Below are 15,927 nucleotides of genomic sequence, written 5' to 3'. Positions count from 1 at the left end.
TTTCTCTTCATTCTTTGAAATTAGCTTCGCCTTGGAGCCACGCCGTTTGAGACCCATTCAGGGCGGTGAAAAAGGCGCCCATGACTGTAATGACGATGTCACAACGCGAGGTGGTACTGTGCAAATATAGCAGGTCATGGCCTACACTTAGGTGGGTGTACGACAGTATGATGCTGTTATTGTATAGTATGCGGTGTCTTGGTTTCCTTGGCTAATTTGTTGAGGCGTGTCAGCTGATCTTGCATTGTTCTTTTGGCTTTTGGCAGTGTCAAAGGGGTTGTGTAGCGTGGACTTGAGGGTCATGGGTACTGCATTTGAGTGCTTTGTTTTGTGTTGTCTTCTTCTCTTACCTATTAAAGGCATTTTTTGTCCGTGCGTGGACGCAACTTGCGACGGATTTAACTCACGAACTGTGGGGTTGACGTTTTAAAAAGTACCCCGATACCACATGATAAGCCCCGGCTCTCTACGGGACTAGGCCTCACAACGGCACTTTGTATACTTACTAGGTAATATTATAGAGTCGATATATACTATTATAGAGTCGATAGATACCCCTATAAAGTCGGGAGATACTACTGCAGAGTCAGTAGATACTATTATAGTGTCAGTGATACTACTATAGAATAAACAGATACTTTTATAGAGTCAGTAGATACTGCTGTAGAGCTAGATACTACTATAGAGTCAGATATTAGCCATTCTATTGTGTGTAGGGTGTTTAGGTATATTTGCCTATGCGTGGGTAAAACTATTTTTAGAGGGGGGTGATCGACAATTTTCGGAAACCTTTTAGATCAACTATTTACCCCCCATTTTCTATAACTTTTTGGACTTCTGCAAGCCTCTTATAATGTTGTTGACGGACAAATGGATAGACAAACCGCATGCTGGGCTTTCACAATAGCTTAGTATTTGTCTATGAATATGTTGTGTTTTTAAGATAATTTTTTAAATGTATTTTTCACCCGGGCAATGCCGGGTACTTCCCGCTAGTTGTTTACAAATGCCTAGTGTTGGTAGATAACACAGTTAAATAATTTTCACGGGAAGGCCAATAACATGATGAGGCTTTTCTTCATTAGAACACCATATTTTCAGAGGTCACTCACAACAGCCCCACCTAGTGGCAATGTCTCGAGCCGCCACTGGTGGCGAGTGATATTTGAGTCAATCCTGGTCCCCAACCCTCCCCGCCCCCACACTCGTCAGTGTGGTTAAGTATGAGCAAAGAACTCCCATGACTGACATGGCATGGGGAAGCCATCCAGCATTGGATTCACAAAGGACTGGAAATTATGAATGTTAGTGACTAGGCTAAGATTATCAATTCACTACACTTGGCCTAATTTAATCACATTTGGCTGTTCCGATTTGAATCGGCTTTGTAATCCAACATATCATGGGCCACATTGACTTATCCAAATGACGAATGTAATGTTTATGTTCCAGAAGGGCTCTCTCCGGTGATCGCAGTCGTGCCCAAAATAAAAATCAACATTCAGGACTGGGGACTCGAGACTGACCCTTCAGCGTCCGCCATGGAGGTTAAGCGTTTTATTATATATATATTTTTTGCTTGTGCTGCATATTCATGTAATCACAGAAAAGATGGTAACATGTTCAATTGTTCACAGGAAACGGAAGAGGAAGGGTTTTCCCAATCTCTCTTTGATGAAATGTAAGTGTTACATGTGCTCCTCAGATTTAAAGTTGACAATATAAATATTTTCCCACGCTATATTGTGCTGACATTGGTGATGGTTCATCATCAACATCATCAGCTATGGTCGATTAACCGCTGGATGAAGGCCTCTCCAAGCTGCAGCCTTCCAAATTGGATCCTGCAATATAATAATAGAGCACAGATAGCGTGGAAAAACCAGCTGAAATTATAATGTTTAAAACGTAGGCTTTCGCGGCCAATATTATTAATAATAAAAAAAATTTCGGATTAGATTGTGTAAATATTTATATTATAATTTCAGCAGTTTTTTTTCCACGCGATCTAACCCAGAAACCTTTATTATGAAATATGCACATCGAGATTGCTTTACAGACTCAACATGACGGTGGCTCTGCTCAATTGTGGCATTTTTGTCTATTTCAGCATTTCGAAGAAAAAGGTGCATTCTTCTGAAGAAGCCAAAGGTCATTTTGGTCACGAAGTTAAAATAAAAGCGTATTATAATTGTTGTACATAACACATAATAGACACTCGCATTCTAAATGGGCAAAAGCATAAAATATACTGCAGCTGCTAGTTGTGAACATGTGTGCACGAGAATGTACTGTCATATTGTTTGTGTGTTTGCCTTTAGACTTGGTGGGAGTTGGTGAGGGCATGATAATTAAACCCCCCAGTGACAGAGAAGAAGTTGTACAACAGGTGAAGTATACATTTTAAAAAAACATCCCATTACACTCAGTTACAAGATACAGTGTCTATTGTAATAGAATTTTACAATGTAAAAAGTATATATTTTATCTTAAACATTACAATGTAAATAATTTCAGGAAATGGAACCAGATTATGAAGATTCTGGAATCAGCCTCATATCTGGAAATATGGTGTCGGTGTATCGCCCGCTGGCACGTACTTCTGAAAGCTCAGCTGCTGAAGACGAAAGTCAAAGAATGCTCCAGGCTGGAGATTGTATTGCAACGAAAAAATTCAAAGATTCCCACTATTCTCCGCATGCCTCTCCTATCAATATTCGATTTGGGGTTTCCGTGCCAGCTGAAGATGTTCCTGCAGTGAGCATTTCATCAGAGAGTGCTCCAAACACATTTTCGTATAAATGCACACCCAACGATGTTTTTCCCAAAGTTTATACATCGAATAAAGTGTCCGATGTCCTTGGTTCGAGTGAGAGTACACCAAGTGATATCGCTGCCGTGCCTACAAGACCTGAGAACCTATCGATCACCCAGGAGAGCAAGGAGAGCTCCATGACAGTAATGGATTCATCAGACAAAGCGATGAACACCTTGAACACGATTATGGTTGATTCTAAAATCTCCGCGGCTACATTACCGTTAGTGAACATCTGGAAAAATGGGAAAAGTATATATTTGGAAGACGCAATTGAAACTAATGTGCCGAAGAATGAGAAATTGAGAACGTATGCAAAATACAAAGAAATAACTGATAGCTGCGCTGAAAATGCTGAAAATACGAAAGTGGATGAAGTTACTACTTGCTCAAAGATGACATCGCCACTGAGTTGTCAGGAAGACACCATTGCTGATGATGCCTCAAACACCTCTTGTTCATTAGATGTGCTGTGTGGCGAGCATACTGCAGGACAAATGACTGAGAAGAATGCAGAGAGCTGCAGTGTTGAAGTGTTGCTGGATTCAACAGAATACTCAAATTTTGATTCACAATTTCCACCCGAAGTGAGAAAGTCGTCACGGTTGGCAAGAAAGTGGAAAGATGGCCCACCAACTTATTTCTGGAGAGGAGTCAAAAACATCAAAACAGAGACACGTACGTTGACTTGTGTGATGCATTCGCATGTATACATCGTCTATTTTCTTGGTTCTATCGGTAAGTCACATAGATAGAAAACAAAAATCTAAATTTAAAGCAAAATACCCACGACGCTTCGATCGCAACACAAGCGGTCTTCAGGTGGAGAGAAAAGAGGGGGCAAGCCTCCAAATGTAGCCAATTTAGATTTTAGTTTTCTAGCTACATGACTTTACCGAAAGAACCAAGAATATGAATTCCTGCAGTCACGAAAGTTTTTAAGTCTAAAAATACATCGTCTATTTTACATCTAACAGCTATTCCCTCTCAATCGGTTTTCTTTGAATAATTTATTCTTTGCAAGGGTAATTACAAATTAATCATTTGTGTTCATCGCCATCTACATACTTTTCATTTTATTTATGCGGTTGTGCGGTCTATGATGCGTTTTTGGGTTGAGCCGCGTGTTCGGCATGATGTCGGACATTTGGCTGCACGAACAGCGCGTGGTGCAAACTAACAACGCACCGGAGAGCAATAGCTTCGATTAGTTTCTATCATAGGCTTGTGGTAATAACTTTTGTAGTTTATATTTGTAATTTTGTATTTTTATTATTATTTTGTAACCGTGGTTGCCCTTGAAACAGAGGCTTGTAATCTCAACGGGCTTTCGACTAGTCGTACATGTTCAGAATATTTTTGGCCAGGAGATGGCAGTGTATTCTTAGACTCGTGTGTGGAGGTTGTTTTTGTGGGTTTCCGCTGGGTACCCCCCAGCCTTCCACCCACATGTCAAACAATATTGGAATTGGCAAAAACATCCCAATACAGGACCCTCATGAAATAGTCTTGAAACTCTGTGAGGCTTTCCTGGATAAGTGAAAGCCAATTGTAGTATGCATTAACCCAGACTTCTAAGTCTAAGTTAACATTAAGGATTGTGCACTTTTTTTTCAATTGACAGCATAAGCACAATGAGCTTAAGTGGTCACGTTAAGAAGGGTATGTGTCAATCTTTCATATATTGGTTCTTTCGGTAAAGTCACATAGAAGGGAAATAATAAAATAATGAACAAATCATATTAAAATACAATTCTCACGACGTTTCGGCCACAACGCAAGCAGCCGTCTTCAGGTGAAGAATAGGTCTGTCGGAAAGACAGCGTCTGACGCTGTTTTTCCGACAGGTCTGTCTTTCCGACAGACCTGTTCTTCACCTGAGGACGGCTGCTTGCGTTGTGGCCGAAACGTCGTGAGAATTGTATTTTATTATGTTGTATTTTTTTAATTGTATTATTTCCCTTCTACGTGACTTTACCCAAAGAACCAAGAAGATGAATCCCTGCAGTCACGAAAGCTTTAAATCGAAATTTAAGCTTTCATATATTTGTAGCGTGGTGGTCTCGAAGTAATTTAATGATGTTTCGTGCCTAATATATTTATGTAAGCTTGTACAGCCCTTTTGCCAACTCACTGCTGGATGAGGGACAAGCCACGTGCTGCACCACAATGGTTGGTGATGGTGAAGGAATGGAGCACACAAGTCGAGAGTTACAGCAGTGGGTGTGTCTGTGCTGCCCACTGCTTACCCACCTTGTAGCCTCACAGCCCGATTACAACACACTTGTGGTCACCCATCCAAGCATTAACCAGGCTCAACCTGCTCAGCTGCTGGGATCTGATGAGATTGGATGCATTATGGGTGATTAGGTCCAAGCTAAAGCTGTTTAAATTTCGATTTAAAGCTTTCGTGACTGCAGGGATTCATCTTCTTGGTTCTTTCGGTAAAGTCACGTACAATGGAAATAATAAAATAAAAATCATTCAGACTCTGTCTCAGAGTCATTCGGACTCCTCGACAGACCTGTTCTCCACCTGAGGACGGCTGTTTGCGTTGTGGCTGAAACGTCGTGAGAATTATTTTATTATGTTCTATTTTTATTATTTTATTATTTCCATTCTACGTGACTTTACCGAAAGAACCAAGAAAATAAAGCTGTTTAAGTTTGTATTGTAATCCATGTGAGCACTTGTTGTTCAGCAGATGACTACGTGAACGCGTGCAACATTAAAGGTGAGACTCAACTTCATTTGGCAGCTTTGAAAGGTCACTTGTCAAAGGTGAAATCTTTGATTCAGAGTGGATCAGACGTCAATGCTCCGGATTATGCTGGTGAGCTTACTGTGTTGTGATACATGCTTTGCTCGTGCCAAAAAATACATCATCGCATGTGACATTTATTTTATCTACTTGGAACATACTGTCCATTTGACTCTCGTGCCTCTGTGTGCTGTGAAGAAGAGCCACTGCCTGAACGTTGCCTATTTTATCTTTTTTATTTTATGAATGTCATTATTTTTGCCTGTTTAGCACTGGCAATGCAGTATCACTTAATAATTTGGCCATAACATGGCATTTTTCAAATGTTATACAACTGAGAAACACATTAATGCATTAGCTCTAGCCTGTAACGAGAGGTCACGATAACTGTGGTGAAGATAAATACAACTTTAGTACAAAATTGTGTAATTCAGGACGGGACAAACAACTGACAAGGGTTGCCCAACACGTGGTAATAAAAAAAAATCCGTCTAAATAATAAGCCTTTTCCACCAAGACAATGACATCACAAGCCTAGTACGTGCCTTGCCCACCCTGCAGTTCACAATATACTTTCTGAGGTTAAACGCATTATAGAAACATTGTTTACAAATACGTTCTCAGTTTTACGAATAACTTTGTTTTTACTCTTAAGGTTGGACGCCACTGCATGTAGCAAGTACTCATGGGTTTGTGAATGTAGTTCTGGAATTGGTCAGAGCCAAAGCAAAGATTAATTGCCGTGGCTTGGATGACATTACCCCTCTGCACGACGCTGCCAAGTGTGGTCATTGGAAGGTAACGGTGCACCTTCGACGTACAATTTTCCTCCTTCCCATATCTGCCCTTCCACCTAACACAAATAAAAGTACAGTATTCTTTTTACATCCCGTAAGCCACACGGCCTTCTGGGAGTGCATCATTTCAATGCCATTCAACATGGACCGTGAAAAAGTGTCACTGCCCAAAAGATTGCCTGTAATATACATTTCCTTTTAAGGCAGCGTTATTCAATGAATGTAATGTGTTCATGAATGTGTTCAGTTTTTTTTAATATTAAGCTTGCAATACAGTGTGTCCGAATAATGTGTTTATATTGTGGTTGTGTGTGCAGGTGGTGCAGTGCTTGCTGGAGAATGGCGCAGACCCCCGGATAAAAAATGCTCACGGCAAAACCGCCCTCGAGTTGTGTCAAGATGCCAGGGTGCAACATCTGCTGAGTACCTGGGCTAAAGCACAGTGCGCCGATGGCGACCAAACGAGATTACTCGTGGACGAGCCAGCCCGTTTCCCTGCAGGTGAAGCTAGTAAGGAGCCAGTGACCGCCTTTAGGGGAAGTCACTGCCCTGATACTGGCAGCAAATCTGCTAGCGAGGTAGAGATCAAACAGAGCTGTGATGGGGCATTGAAGGACCACTGTCCGGAAGGGAAGACATATCCAGTGAAACCAGGAAAGAAGAAAGGACACAGACATTCAAGTGATAAACAGCTCCATCTCATTCAGGTACAGGTTTTACACGGAGGTGTTAGTTACTAAATAAGGGAACTTGCCCAAGGGGACAATCAGCTTGTGTGCTGGATTACGAGAATTTGAGCTGGTGACACCTTGGGGAGGCTAGCCGTGGATATACGATAATTGCTGTATTGTACCTCAAATCTTTAAGTGTGTTTATTCATCAATATGGATGTAATGATTCATTCATTTATTAAATAGACTCCTACGCACAGCAATACACACGTACAATCATGAGTACAATTGCAAGTATTTACAATTTCTGTATCTTTTCAGATACACAAATGTTACATTTCTTTTAAATGAAATAAACAACATAATTGAGGGGAAAAAATATTGTAAAATAAGATGTGTTTTAAATATGCATTCTTTAGTTGCTGGGGGTCAATCGATATATGACTTGATCAGCACATACGTGCTTTTAAAGCTCTGGGGAGCGGAGGTGTAGTGGTTAGCGCACTGCCCTACGAACCCGGTGAACGGTCATGGCCAACATCACTGGTGAATGTCTTCACCGGTCCCAGGCCACCGATACCACCGGTATTTTGACTCGGCCTTAAATTAGTAACTGGTATGTAACATCATCACTGGGAAAACAAAGGCAGCATCCAATCGTGTGCCATGCTGGCCTTAGTAGGTGCTTACTATCGGCGTTTGTGCCAACAGTCCATTGAAAGCTACGTGGGGGATCTTTGTCTTTGTTTTGTAATGAATGCTACTTAGGTTTTTAAGGAGGCTATAAAAGAACTTGATGATATCGAGGTCACCCTGCAGTCCATAAAGTCATGGGATCTTTCAGTGACTGGAAAAGCAGGTACAATTTCACATCAGTTTCTTCATTTGTAGAAAACACGTCTTAAAACATGAATGTTTTTTGAAACTTGTGACCGTACATGTATCACACTCCCTTTTAAGCTGCAAGGTACGACTCGTGATAATTGTGTTATGCGGTAAAAAAAAATGTACTGGATAAAAATGGCAAATGTGATAAGGAACAATTATGTTGATTTGAAAGGAGATGTATTCGATAAGTTGTAATCATGGTTGAAGTTTATATGCAATAAGATAATAGGTTAACGCATTACATATGGGAAGTTTTACATGTGCAGTATAACTAAATTATTTTTATTTTAACAGGCGAATACAAACAAGCTGTACAGAAGATGCATTTGATGCTAAACACTTTGCTTCAACGTCAAAAGAAAGACTCCCATTCTTTGAGCAACAGCACGTAATGAGTGAAACGGCGTCTTTGACATTGTTGTTTTGAATCTGTATATTCAGTACCTTCAAAGTAATACTTTTTTTCCTCCTTAGAGTGCCATAAACTTAAATTAATTGGAGGCAAACATATTGTAACCCTTTACATTTGGCTGGTGGGAATGGTAGTTGCGGTGTTCTCCCTATCAGTCAAGCCTCATACTAGTATTTAAAAAAAAAAACATTACGTAAAATAGATTGAAAATTGTCAGCAAGAAAGTAGCACCTTAAATGTATACGAACCATTTGTGTATATTTTAAAATGCAAATGTGTGTATTTTAAAATGTGACGTAAAATTACAAACGGTAACTCTTTTTTCACATTGCCTGCTTTGTTTACATTTAGAAAGCACTCAAGTGTGTGCCGAGCCAAAGCGAATAGTGAACTGTGGGATCTGCTCATGATTCGCAAAAAAAAATTTATGGAACGACTCAAAACTCACAGGGAGCTCAGCTTCAGATACAAGACTTTCCAGCAAGAACTTAAACAGCAGTCGGAGTTTCAGCAGCAGACGTTGGAGAGCGGAAATTCTCAGGAGGAACAAATGCCCTCGGCATCGGGAATGACTGTGGAATCGAGTGACTTTGCTCAGGTTCCGAACAGCATTGTGCAAGCAGAACAACAACAAACCACAGAATCATCTGTGGTCATTCCATGTACTTCGGAAAACACGACCGCTCCGCCAATCACCGATTATGCAGTGCAGAAGGACAGAGCTACTATAGTGCAAGAAGGAAATATGATTTTTGATTCTGAGGAGGTGGTTTATATCCCCGATAGTTTGATCAGCTGTACACAGACAAGCAGCGGCCAGAGTTCAGCAGTGACACATGAGCCCTGTAACAGCCAAATGCAAATACTTGCGAACGGTCTGTCAGCGGGAGCACAAAATGAATACGTATCAGATAAGTCGGCTGTCGTTCTTCAAAACACACCACAGATTTTAAGTGTTACAAGGCATCCTACAGATGAACATGACTACACCCGGCTGCCCGGACAGCAAAAAGGGGGCGTAGAACGTCAGGATGCGGACGTGGAAGTAGTTATTCGAGCTGCACCGGGAGAGGTCATCATGCGGCCAACTGAAAGTCAGACAGGTGTCACGGGAGAAAGCATTCCGTCGTTTCTCAGTTATCGACAGCTCGTTAATCAAGGGGTTTTCCAGCCCGGGAAAGATGTTCTCTCCATTCACGTGAAGGTAATACGCACAGTGTTGAATGCAATTACATGGACATGCAAGTGATCACAGTTAGGCATGTAGTGAATCGTCGATTAAAAACGGATTACTCCACAAAATGTATATTGTGTCATGCGCACAAGAATCAATTATTTAGTTTATAAACATTATTTGCAGCTTTGCAGATGACCAATTGACCCGGAATGTGCCTGAACGTGTCAGATCTCGGAAGCTAAGTAGGTTTGAGCTTGAATAGTGTTTTTATGGGTAGCCACCATGCAGTAAAAAAAAGTGTTACAGGCTTGCGGGTCTATATGAAGGGAAACACAATGTAAGTTGCACTGTGCTATGCTGCCACGCCTGTGATCCCCACCTTCAATTCACACTGGTCACCGCGGTGAAGTATGGTAAAATAACTTCCCCACGGCTTGCACGATGCGAGAAGCCCTCGTCCAGCAGTGGATTGACAAAGGGCTGTACACGTACAAACATACAATTGGATGGAGTGAAATAGACGGCACAAACAAAATGTAGCATTGGAAAAAACGTAAGAAACGGGACAAAGGACACCCGATTCTTGAAAAATAATTATTGAAAGGAAGAGTTGCCTTGAATCATGACAGTTCTTCAAATATTCCTGGTTCTTTCGGTAAAGTCACTTAGAAGGGAAATAATAAAAATAAAACAATAAAATTCTCACGACGTTTCGATTCCAACACAAGCAATCAGGTTTTCACACATGATGATGTAACTTGTGTTGCAATTGAAACGTGAGAATTTTATTGTTTTATTTTTTTGGTTTATTATTTCCCTTCTACGTGACTTTACCGAAAGAACCAAGAATATGAATCCCTGCAGTCACGAAAGCTTTAAATCGAAGTTCTTCAAATTTGGAAGGCTGTGGACCATGTCATAATATTTCAGTGTGCTCAAGAGTTTAGTTCACAGCGATATTTTTTGTGGCCCAATTATTAAATAAAAATAACTTGTAGAAAGATCATATTTACTCGTGGTGGCGCAGCGGTTCGTGCATTACGCTGAGTCTGATTCCCAGCCACATTTGACACTGGTGGACGACTGATATCTGAACTCGTCCTTAATCCACCTTCACCAACCCGCACTGACCAGCATGGTGGAGTATTGTCACTCAACTCAATTGAGCAACACACTGGGGAGTCCTTAATCCATTAGTACATTGACTAAAGGACCGTATAAAATATAAAACAGGATTGTAAAACAATATACAGGATTAGCAGTAACCATTTGTGGAATAATAGTGATATGCGTGTGCATGCCTCATTTCACAGGGCACGGTGCATTATGCCACTTTGCTGATGAATGGGACAATCCTGACGCCACAGCTGGTCATGTACAAATCCCCAATGCTGTGGCATAAGGCGCTCTTGGCAAGCAACTCCAACCCCAAGTGGAGCGTTACTGCTAGCGTGGTACGTGCGTCATCGCCACGCTCTAAGGAGCATGCCATCAATATATCTTTTTCAGGGTTGATGAGATTTGCCGTGGTCACTTTTCCGATGCGGTGTGCGGACGTGTGCCGCTCTTTGTTTGCCGTAGCTTGACGCCGGACGTCACGTTAAAAAATAAGAATAGGTGTTTACCCTTTATGGCAATAAAACAGTTGTTAAGATGATAATTGTTTTTTTACCCTTCTATCTGGCAACAAAACTGACACCTTTTTTTACAAGGAGTCATGTTTGCATAGACCACAATACCTGCAGTCATAATGCAAACAAAAAACATAACTGATAATGTATGCACTGTCCTTGAAGTTGATTGGTCCACACCCGAGACAGCTTTCCTTAGACCCTAGTCTCACATGGGTTGGACCAGATGACGCCTTTTATTTTATTATTTCCCTCTACGTGACTTTACCGAAAGAACCAAGAAGATGAATCCCTGCAGTCACGAAAGCTTTAAATCGAAAAAAAACATGATTGCCAGAAAGGGTAAAGCTATTGTTCGTCTTTCATCATTTTTAATACTGGCAAAAAGGTCCCACAGATATTGAAAACTCGTTTCTTGAGAACTGTTTTTTGCTGTTTAGTTTGTAGTACTTCCCCCCCCCCCACACCTCCGATTAGCACTGTTGTCTAGCCTACGTGCGAAAGAAGTTCAACGTGCACACAAACACGCGGCACAACCCGAAAACACATCGGAGAGCCTTGCAGCAACAAACGCGAACACCTGCACAGTAGCAAGGCCAAACGCTTTGAGATGAGTAATGTTAAGTGTCTGGTACCACACATGTGACATTCAATACCAGTGCACTTAAGAACTTGTCAACATCCCATCGGCATCGCCCCAACGCCGAGCACACATCCAGTGTTTGCTCTTTTTAGATCATGGCGGTGCAAACGGTGTCAATATAAATATTGCTTTGGTTGACTTTGTGAAGCCTTGCTCATGTAATTGCCTTCTTTCAGGTATCGTACGAGGGAAGAATGATGTCAAGTTATGCTAAACGTGAAAGCTACCCATCCGCACCTCTGGCGATTCCAAGCATTGCAGTTGCTGTTTCGACATCGAATACAGCAAACATTGCTGCTCGTGCGTATTGAATTATGTTGTGAATACAATGCCATGTATGTGTAGTTGGGAGCAACACTATTCACATAACAGTACGTAACATAACACAACCTTCAGTTTCATTTATTTGGTTTAGCTCTGTGAGCCATTCGGCTCTTGAATCGGGTGCAACTGCAACAAACAAAAACATGAACAAGAAAACATCTTAAAGTGACTATGTGACTATGTGCAAACAGATAATCCAAGAAAAGACAGCAAAATATTGCAGAAAAAGCACCGTACACCAACGCTGTGTGCAAAAATCCCAGTGGGATGCAAGTCAAACAACAATAACCACAAGACAACTTAGATTAAGGCCATTAGTCTAACTCCGTACTACAACAAACAAACATGGCCGAACCTAAAAACTTTTCGAAATCACCAAAATAAAGCCATAAAAGCAATCTAACAGTGATCATAGGAACTGTGACCGAATTTTCACCATAAACGACATGTACCACCAAAACCCTGCAGCCATAGCTGGCTGCATGAGTCACTCCACAACAGCAGGAGCATCAGTCGGAGTATCACCATTTTTCAATGCACCTTTAAGATCAGCACACTAAATCAAAACACACATCATACTTTGCAACGGTCATCCGGAGCGAAACATTTTATTTTATTTTAGGCCACTGAATAGCAGTGGCAGATAGGGGTGTACAACTCCTCTAGAGCAGTTTTGAGTGAAGATACAGGGGCCGCGTAGCTAGTTAGCACGTTGGAGTCTCGTTCGTTATCCGGTCCCAGGTCTCGAATGCCCATCTAACCACGCTACGCTAGAACTAGACACGATTCGCTATCCCGGTCCGGACCACGAGCTGGGTCCCGGACTGCGTGGCTAGAGGCTTCTTCTCCCCGACGTGGATCTTCCAACACCAACACTTGAAGAACCCCGAGCTCTTCACGGAGCTCTCGTTATATGCCCCCGGTCTGGGGCTGGCTCCGCCCTCAGCCCCGCCCACCTTCCAGGCTTCTAGAGCTCCTTCTCGAATGTTCCCGAGAGCTCTTCGGGACCACGTGACCGCCCCTCGGCCCCCGTCCACCGGTGGCCCCCCCCTCTAGTATCGTCTGGTCACGTGACAACAGGTCAGCCAGAGTGTCGTGCCCCAGAGTAACCCTGGCTGGCTGACGCTCGCTCCCTCACTGGGAGCTGGCACCGCACGTTGCTCGCGGTGCCTCCACGCTCACCCAACCACCGCTAGAGTTGGTACTGCAGCCCGTAACCCGGGCTGCCCGGAATCACAACGTTACCGGCCGTGACTTCGCAAGCCCGGCACCATAAAGTGACAAGTACAGTCACTACATATTGTTGCTTAAGGAAGTAACTTGATAGCATCGATATGTTATTACTGCATCCCCTCGCCATCCGCGGTATTTACGTATCCTTGCGGCAAAACACTTTGCTAACCGCGGCACGGAGTTTTGTGTATTAGCGGTTGAGCACTGCGACCGGCACCTGTAATTTGAAATCACCCCGCAATGTGTTCCCTCCGTGCATCTTCTCGTCTCCCAGCTCCTGCCACCGCTCTCTTCCCACCACCAGGTGGAGGTGGGGTGGGGGGCAGAGCCCCTCTTCCTTCGAACAATCGCCCCCCCCCCCCCCCGTTATTGAGGCTTGTGAAGCCGACTCGTCGTACTTTAAGCAAGGGGACAAATTATATCTTTGTCTAAGGCTTGTGGATTGGATTGCATTTAGTATTAATATAATAATGTACACACAGGCTTACAGTTGTACGTGGTATTTCATCTTCCCCATTAGTGCTTACATGGTTTAGGTGAAAATAATTCGTGAATAAGCACGTTCCTGAATAACCCTTTTTATGTGTGTATGTATGTTGAACTTCTTTCGGTGTTAGATACAACTTTTTGCATTTCTTTATCGCATATTGTGACATCTCGTCTGGTGTGAACTTTCTTTATGGTCAACATCCTTTCTGAGTCACCACGTCAATTATCAGTTCAGCCAAGCATAATTAAATTTACTCATTTGTCGATTTACTCAAGAGTTAAATGTCTAAACCAGTCGGATCCGTGTGATGAATGTGGGATGATTAATGCATCCAATTTTTTTACCCATACAATTAATGATATAATGTCTTCTCTAGGTCTTTATATCTGGCATTTATGTCCACAGGTCTTGCCCAAGAGACACCTATCTACAGTGAGACTCAGTCTTGCACTAAACCCAGGGATGCCCCCATCACTAAATACTTTATTTTGCCATCGCCAGACTGTAAGTAATAGCTCTCACTTTGCACAGGCTGATTAACATTTTCAGTTAATAGTGTACATAACCAAATTTAATTGTTATTTTAGCTTATGTGTAATTTCTTTGCAAAATCTGCACACCCTTTCACATGTTTTGCACAACTTTGTTTATTACAGGTGACCTCACTGGATGTGAAGGCTGTCAGATATTCACGTATCCAAAGAGGATTCTGCTGGTACAGAATTCTGAGCTCTGTCCCATGTACTACATTAACGACCTGTTTAATAACCCAGACAACTGGGATTTCCTATGCAGCGAAGGAACCAAACACGCTGATCATACCTCAACTCAGCTCTCCAGCAGCATGGAATGCTCTTAAATTGCGAGCAAGCACACAAGTAGCGGACATGCGGCTCTTTCTTCTTGAAGCATCGCTTCAATCAGCAGCCAATGTTGCTAACTAAACATTTAATTTTCATTTTACTCCACTCGTCCTCTTCATCATCAGGCATGGTTAATGGACTGCCGGATGAAGGCCTCCCCAAGGCAAAATATGACTCCGCTTTGTTGATCGTAGGCCGCTATGAGCAGTGCCGAGTGTTTTTCAGGGCGTCGGGGATTTGGGTTGTAAGTGCTGGTGGGCGTGTGATTCAATCCATCTGCTGTATGATCAATTCAGGTGTCTCATGAACACGATGAGCTGTCTGCTGTTAGAACGAGGGTGCTATGAAGTCTATCCTCCGTAACTGCCGGTCTTTATGGGGCGTTGGGGCCAGGACCCCACCACAAATCTGATCGACCAGTTGCCACTGGCTTTGTTCTTTTTGGGTCAGGTTTGATGGGAAATCTGTTGCTCACACAGAGCGTGAATGTTGTTAATGCCAGTTCATTGCATATTTATTTACAACTGTTCTACAATGTAAAAGCCAGATGTGTGTAGTTGATGTGAAAATTAACGTCTTTGTTCAGATGGTTATAATGAGAGATTGATTACAGCTGGGTCTGTCCCAGTTGGCGATCCAGAAAATATTTCCGCACCCGTCACACCACATCTAGTATACCTTTTACCTGGCTGTGCCGACTAGCAACATACTGTACCTTACTCGACTCTGCCAATGACCAATAAGGTTTTCAGTTAAAGTAAGCCCTGGTGAAGAGCATAGTTTGTTGTTAGTGCTTAAAACTTCAGTTATGCATTACTGTTTATTGCTCAGTTCTACAAGTGTTTGCAGTTGGATGTTGAAACAGATCCATTAAAATGCGATTGAGCAACGTTTTACGAGCGGTTTCACCTCTGTTACTGATTGATAAAATGTGTGTTTTAATTGTGGTGCTTACTTTAATTGCAACTGTGTGAGTTTTACCCTTGCTGGCATATCTGGCTGTCTTTAACTCAAACACACCGCCAACAGAGACTCAAGATGTCAGAAGAGACACGAATAATATTTGCTTAGGTACATCGCCGTGTCCAATGCCTGCAATGTGTTGGATTCATAGGTGAATCGAACGTGTTATGTTTATTGCTCTTGCATATAAAAAAAACTCACCGTTTTTTTAAGCCATTACCATGAATGCAAAACACTTTTGATCACCATAATTCCATCA

General features: G+C 42.2%; 2 protein-coding genes across 2 annotated transcripts in view; one reads left to right on the top strand and one right to left on the bottom strand.

Moving 5' to 3' along the window:
• The window catches only part of HMGCR (3-hydroxy-3-methylglutaryl-CoA reductase), a 47,290-nt gene that overhangs the window by 21,060 nt on the left and 10,303 nt on the right, over nucleotides 1-15,927 (bottom strand). The gene's annotated exons all lie outside the window — the stretch shown is intronic.
• On the top strand, nucleotides 5,584-15,538 carry ANKRD31 (ankyrin repeat domain 31). The gene is made up of 10 exons (XM_078874419.1): nucleotides 5,584-5,648; nucleotides 6,232-6,374; nucleotides 6,691-7,080; nucleotides 7,813-7,903; nucleotides 8,227-8,320; nucleotides 8,696-9,548; nucleotides 10,835-10,975; nucleotides 11,972-12,095; nucleotides 14,248-14,346; nucleotides 14,499-15,538. The coding sequence occupies exons 5-10, from the start codon at nucleotides 8,253-8,255 to the stop codon at nucleotides 14,699-14,701; spliced, it is 1,488 nt and encodes a 495-aa protein (XP_078730545.1). The 5' UTR covers nucleotides 5,584-5,648; nucleotides 6,232-6,374; nucleotides 6,691-7,080; nucleotides 7,813-7,903; nucleotides 8,227-8,252; the 3' UTR covers nucleotides 14,702-15,538.

Source organism: Lampetra fluviatilis, chromosome 39, assembly GCF_964198595.1.
Source record: "Lampetra fluviatilis chromosome 39, kcLamFluv1.1, whole genome shotgun sequence".
Classification (NCBI taxonomy): domain Eukaryota; kingdom Metazoa; phylum Chordata; class Hyperoartia; order Petromyzontiformes; family Petromyzontidae; genus Lampetra; species Lampetra fluviatilis.
The sequence above is the reverse complement of the archived record's forward strand: the minus strand, read 5'-3'. Positions and strand labels throughout refer to the sequence as shown.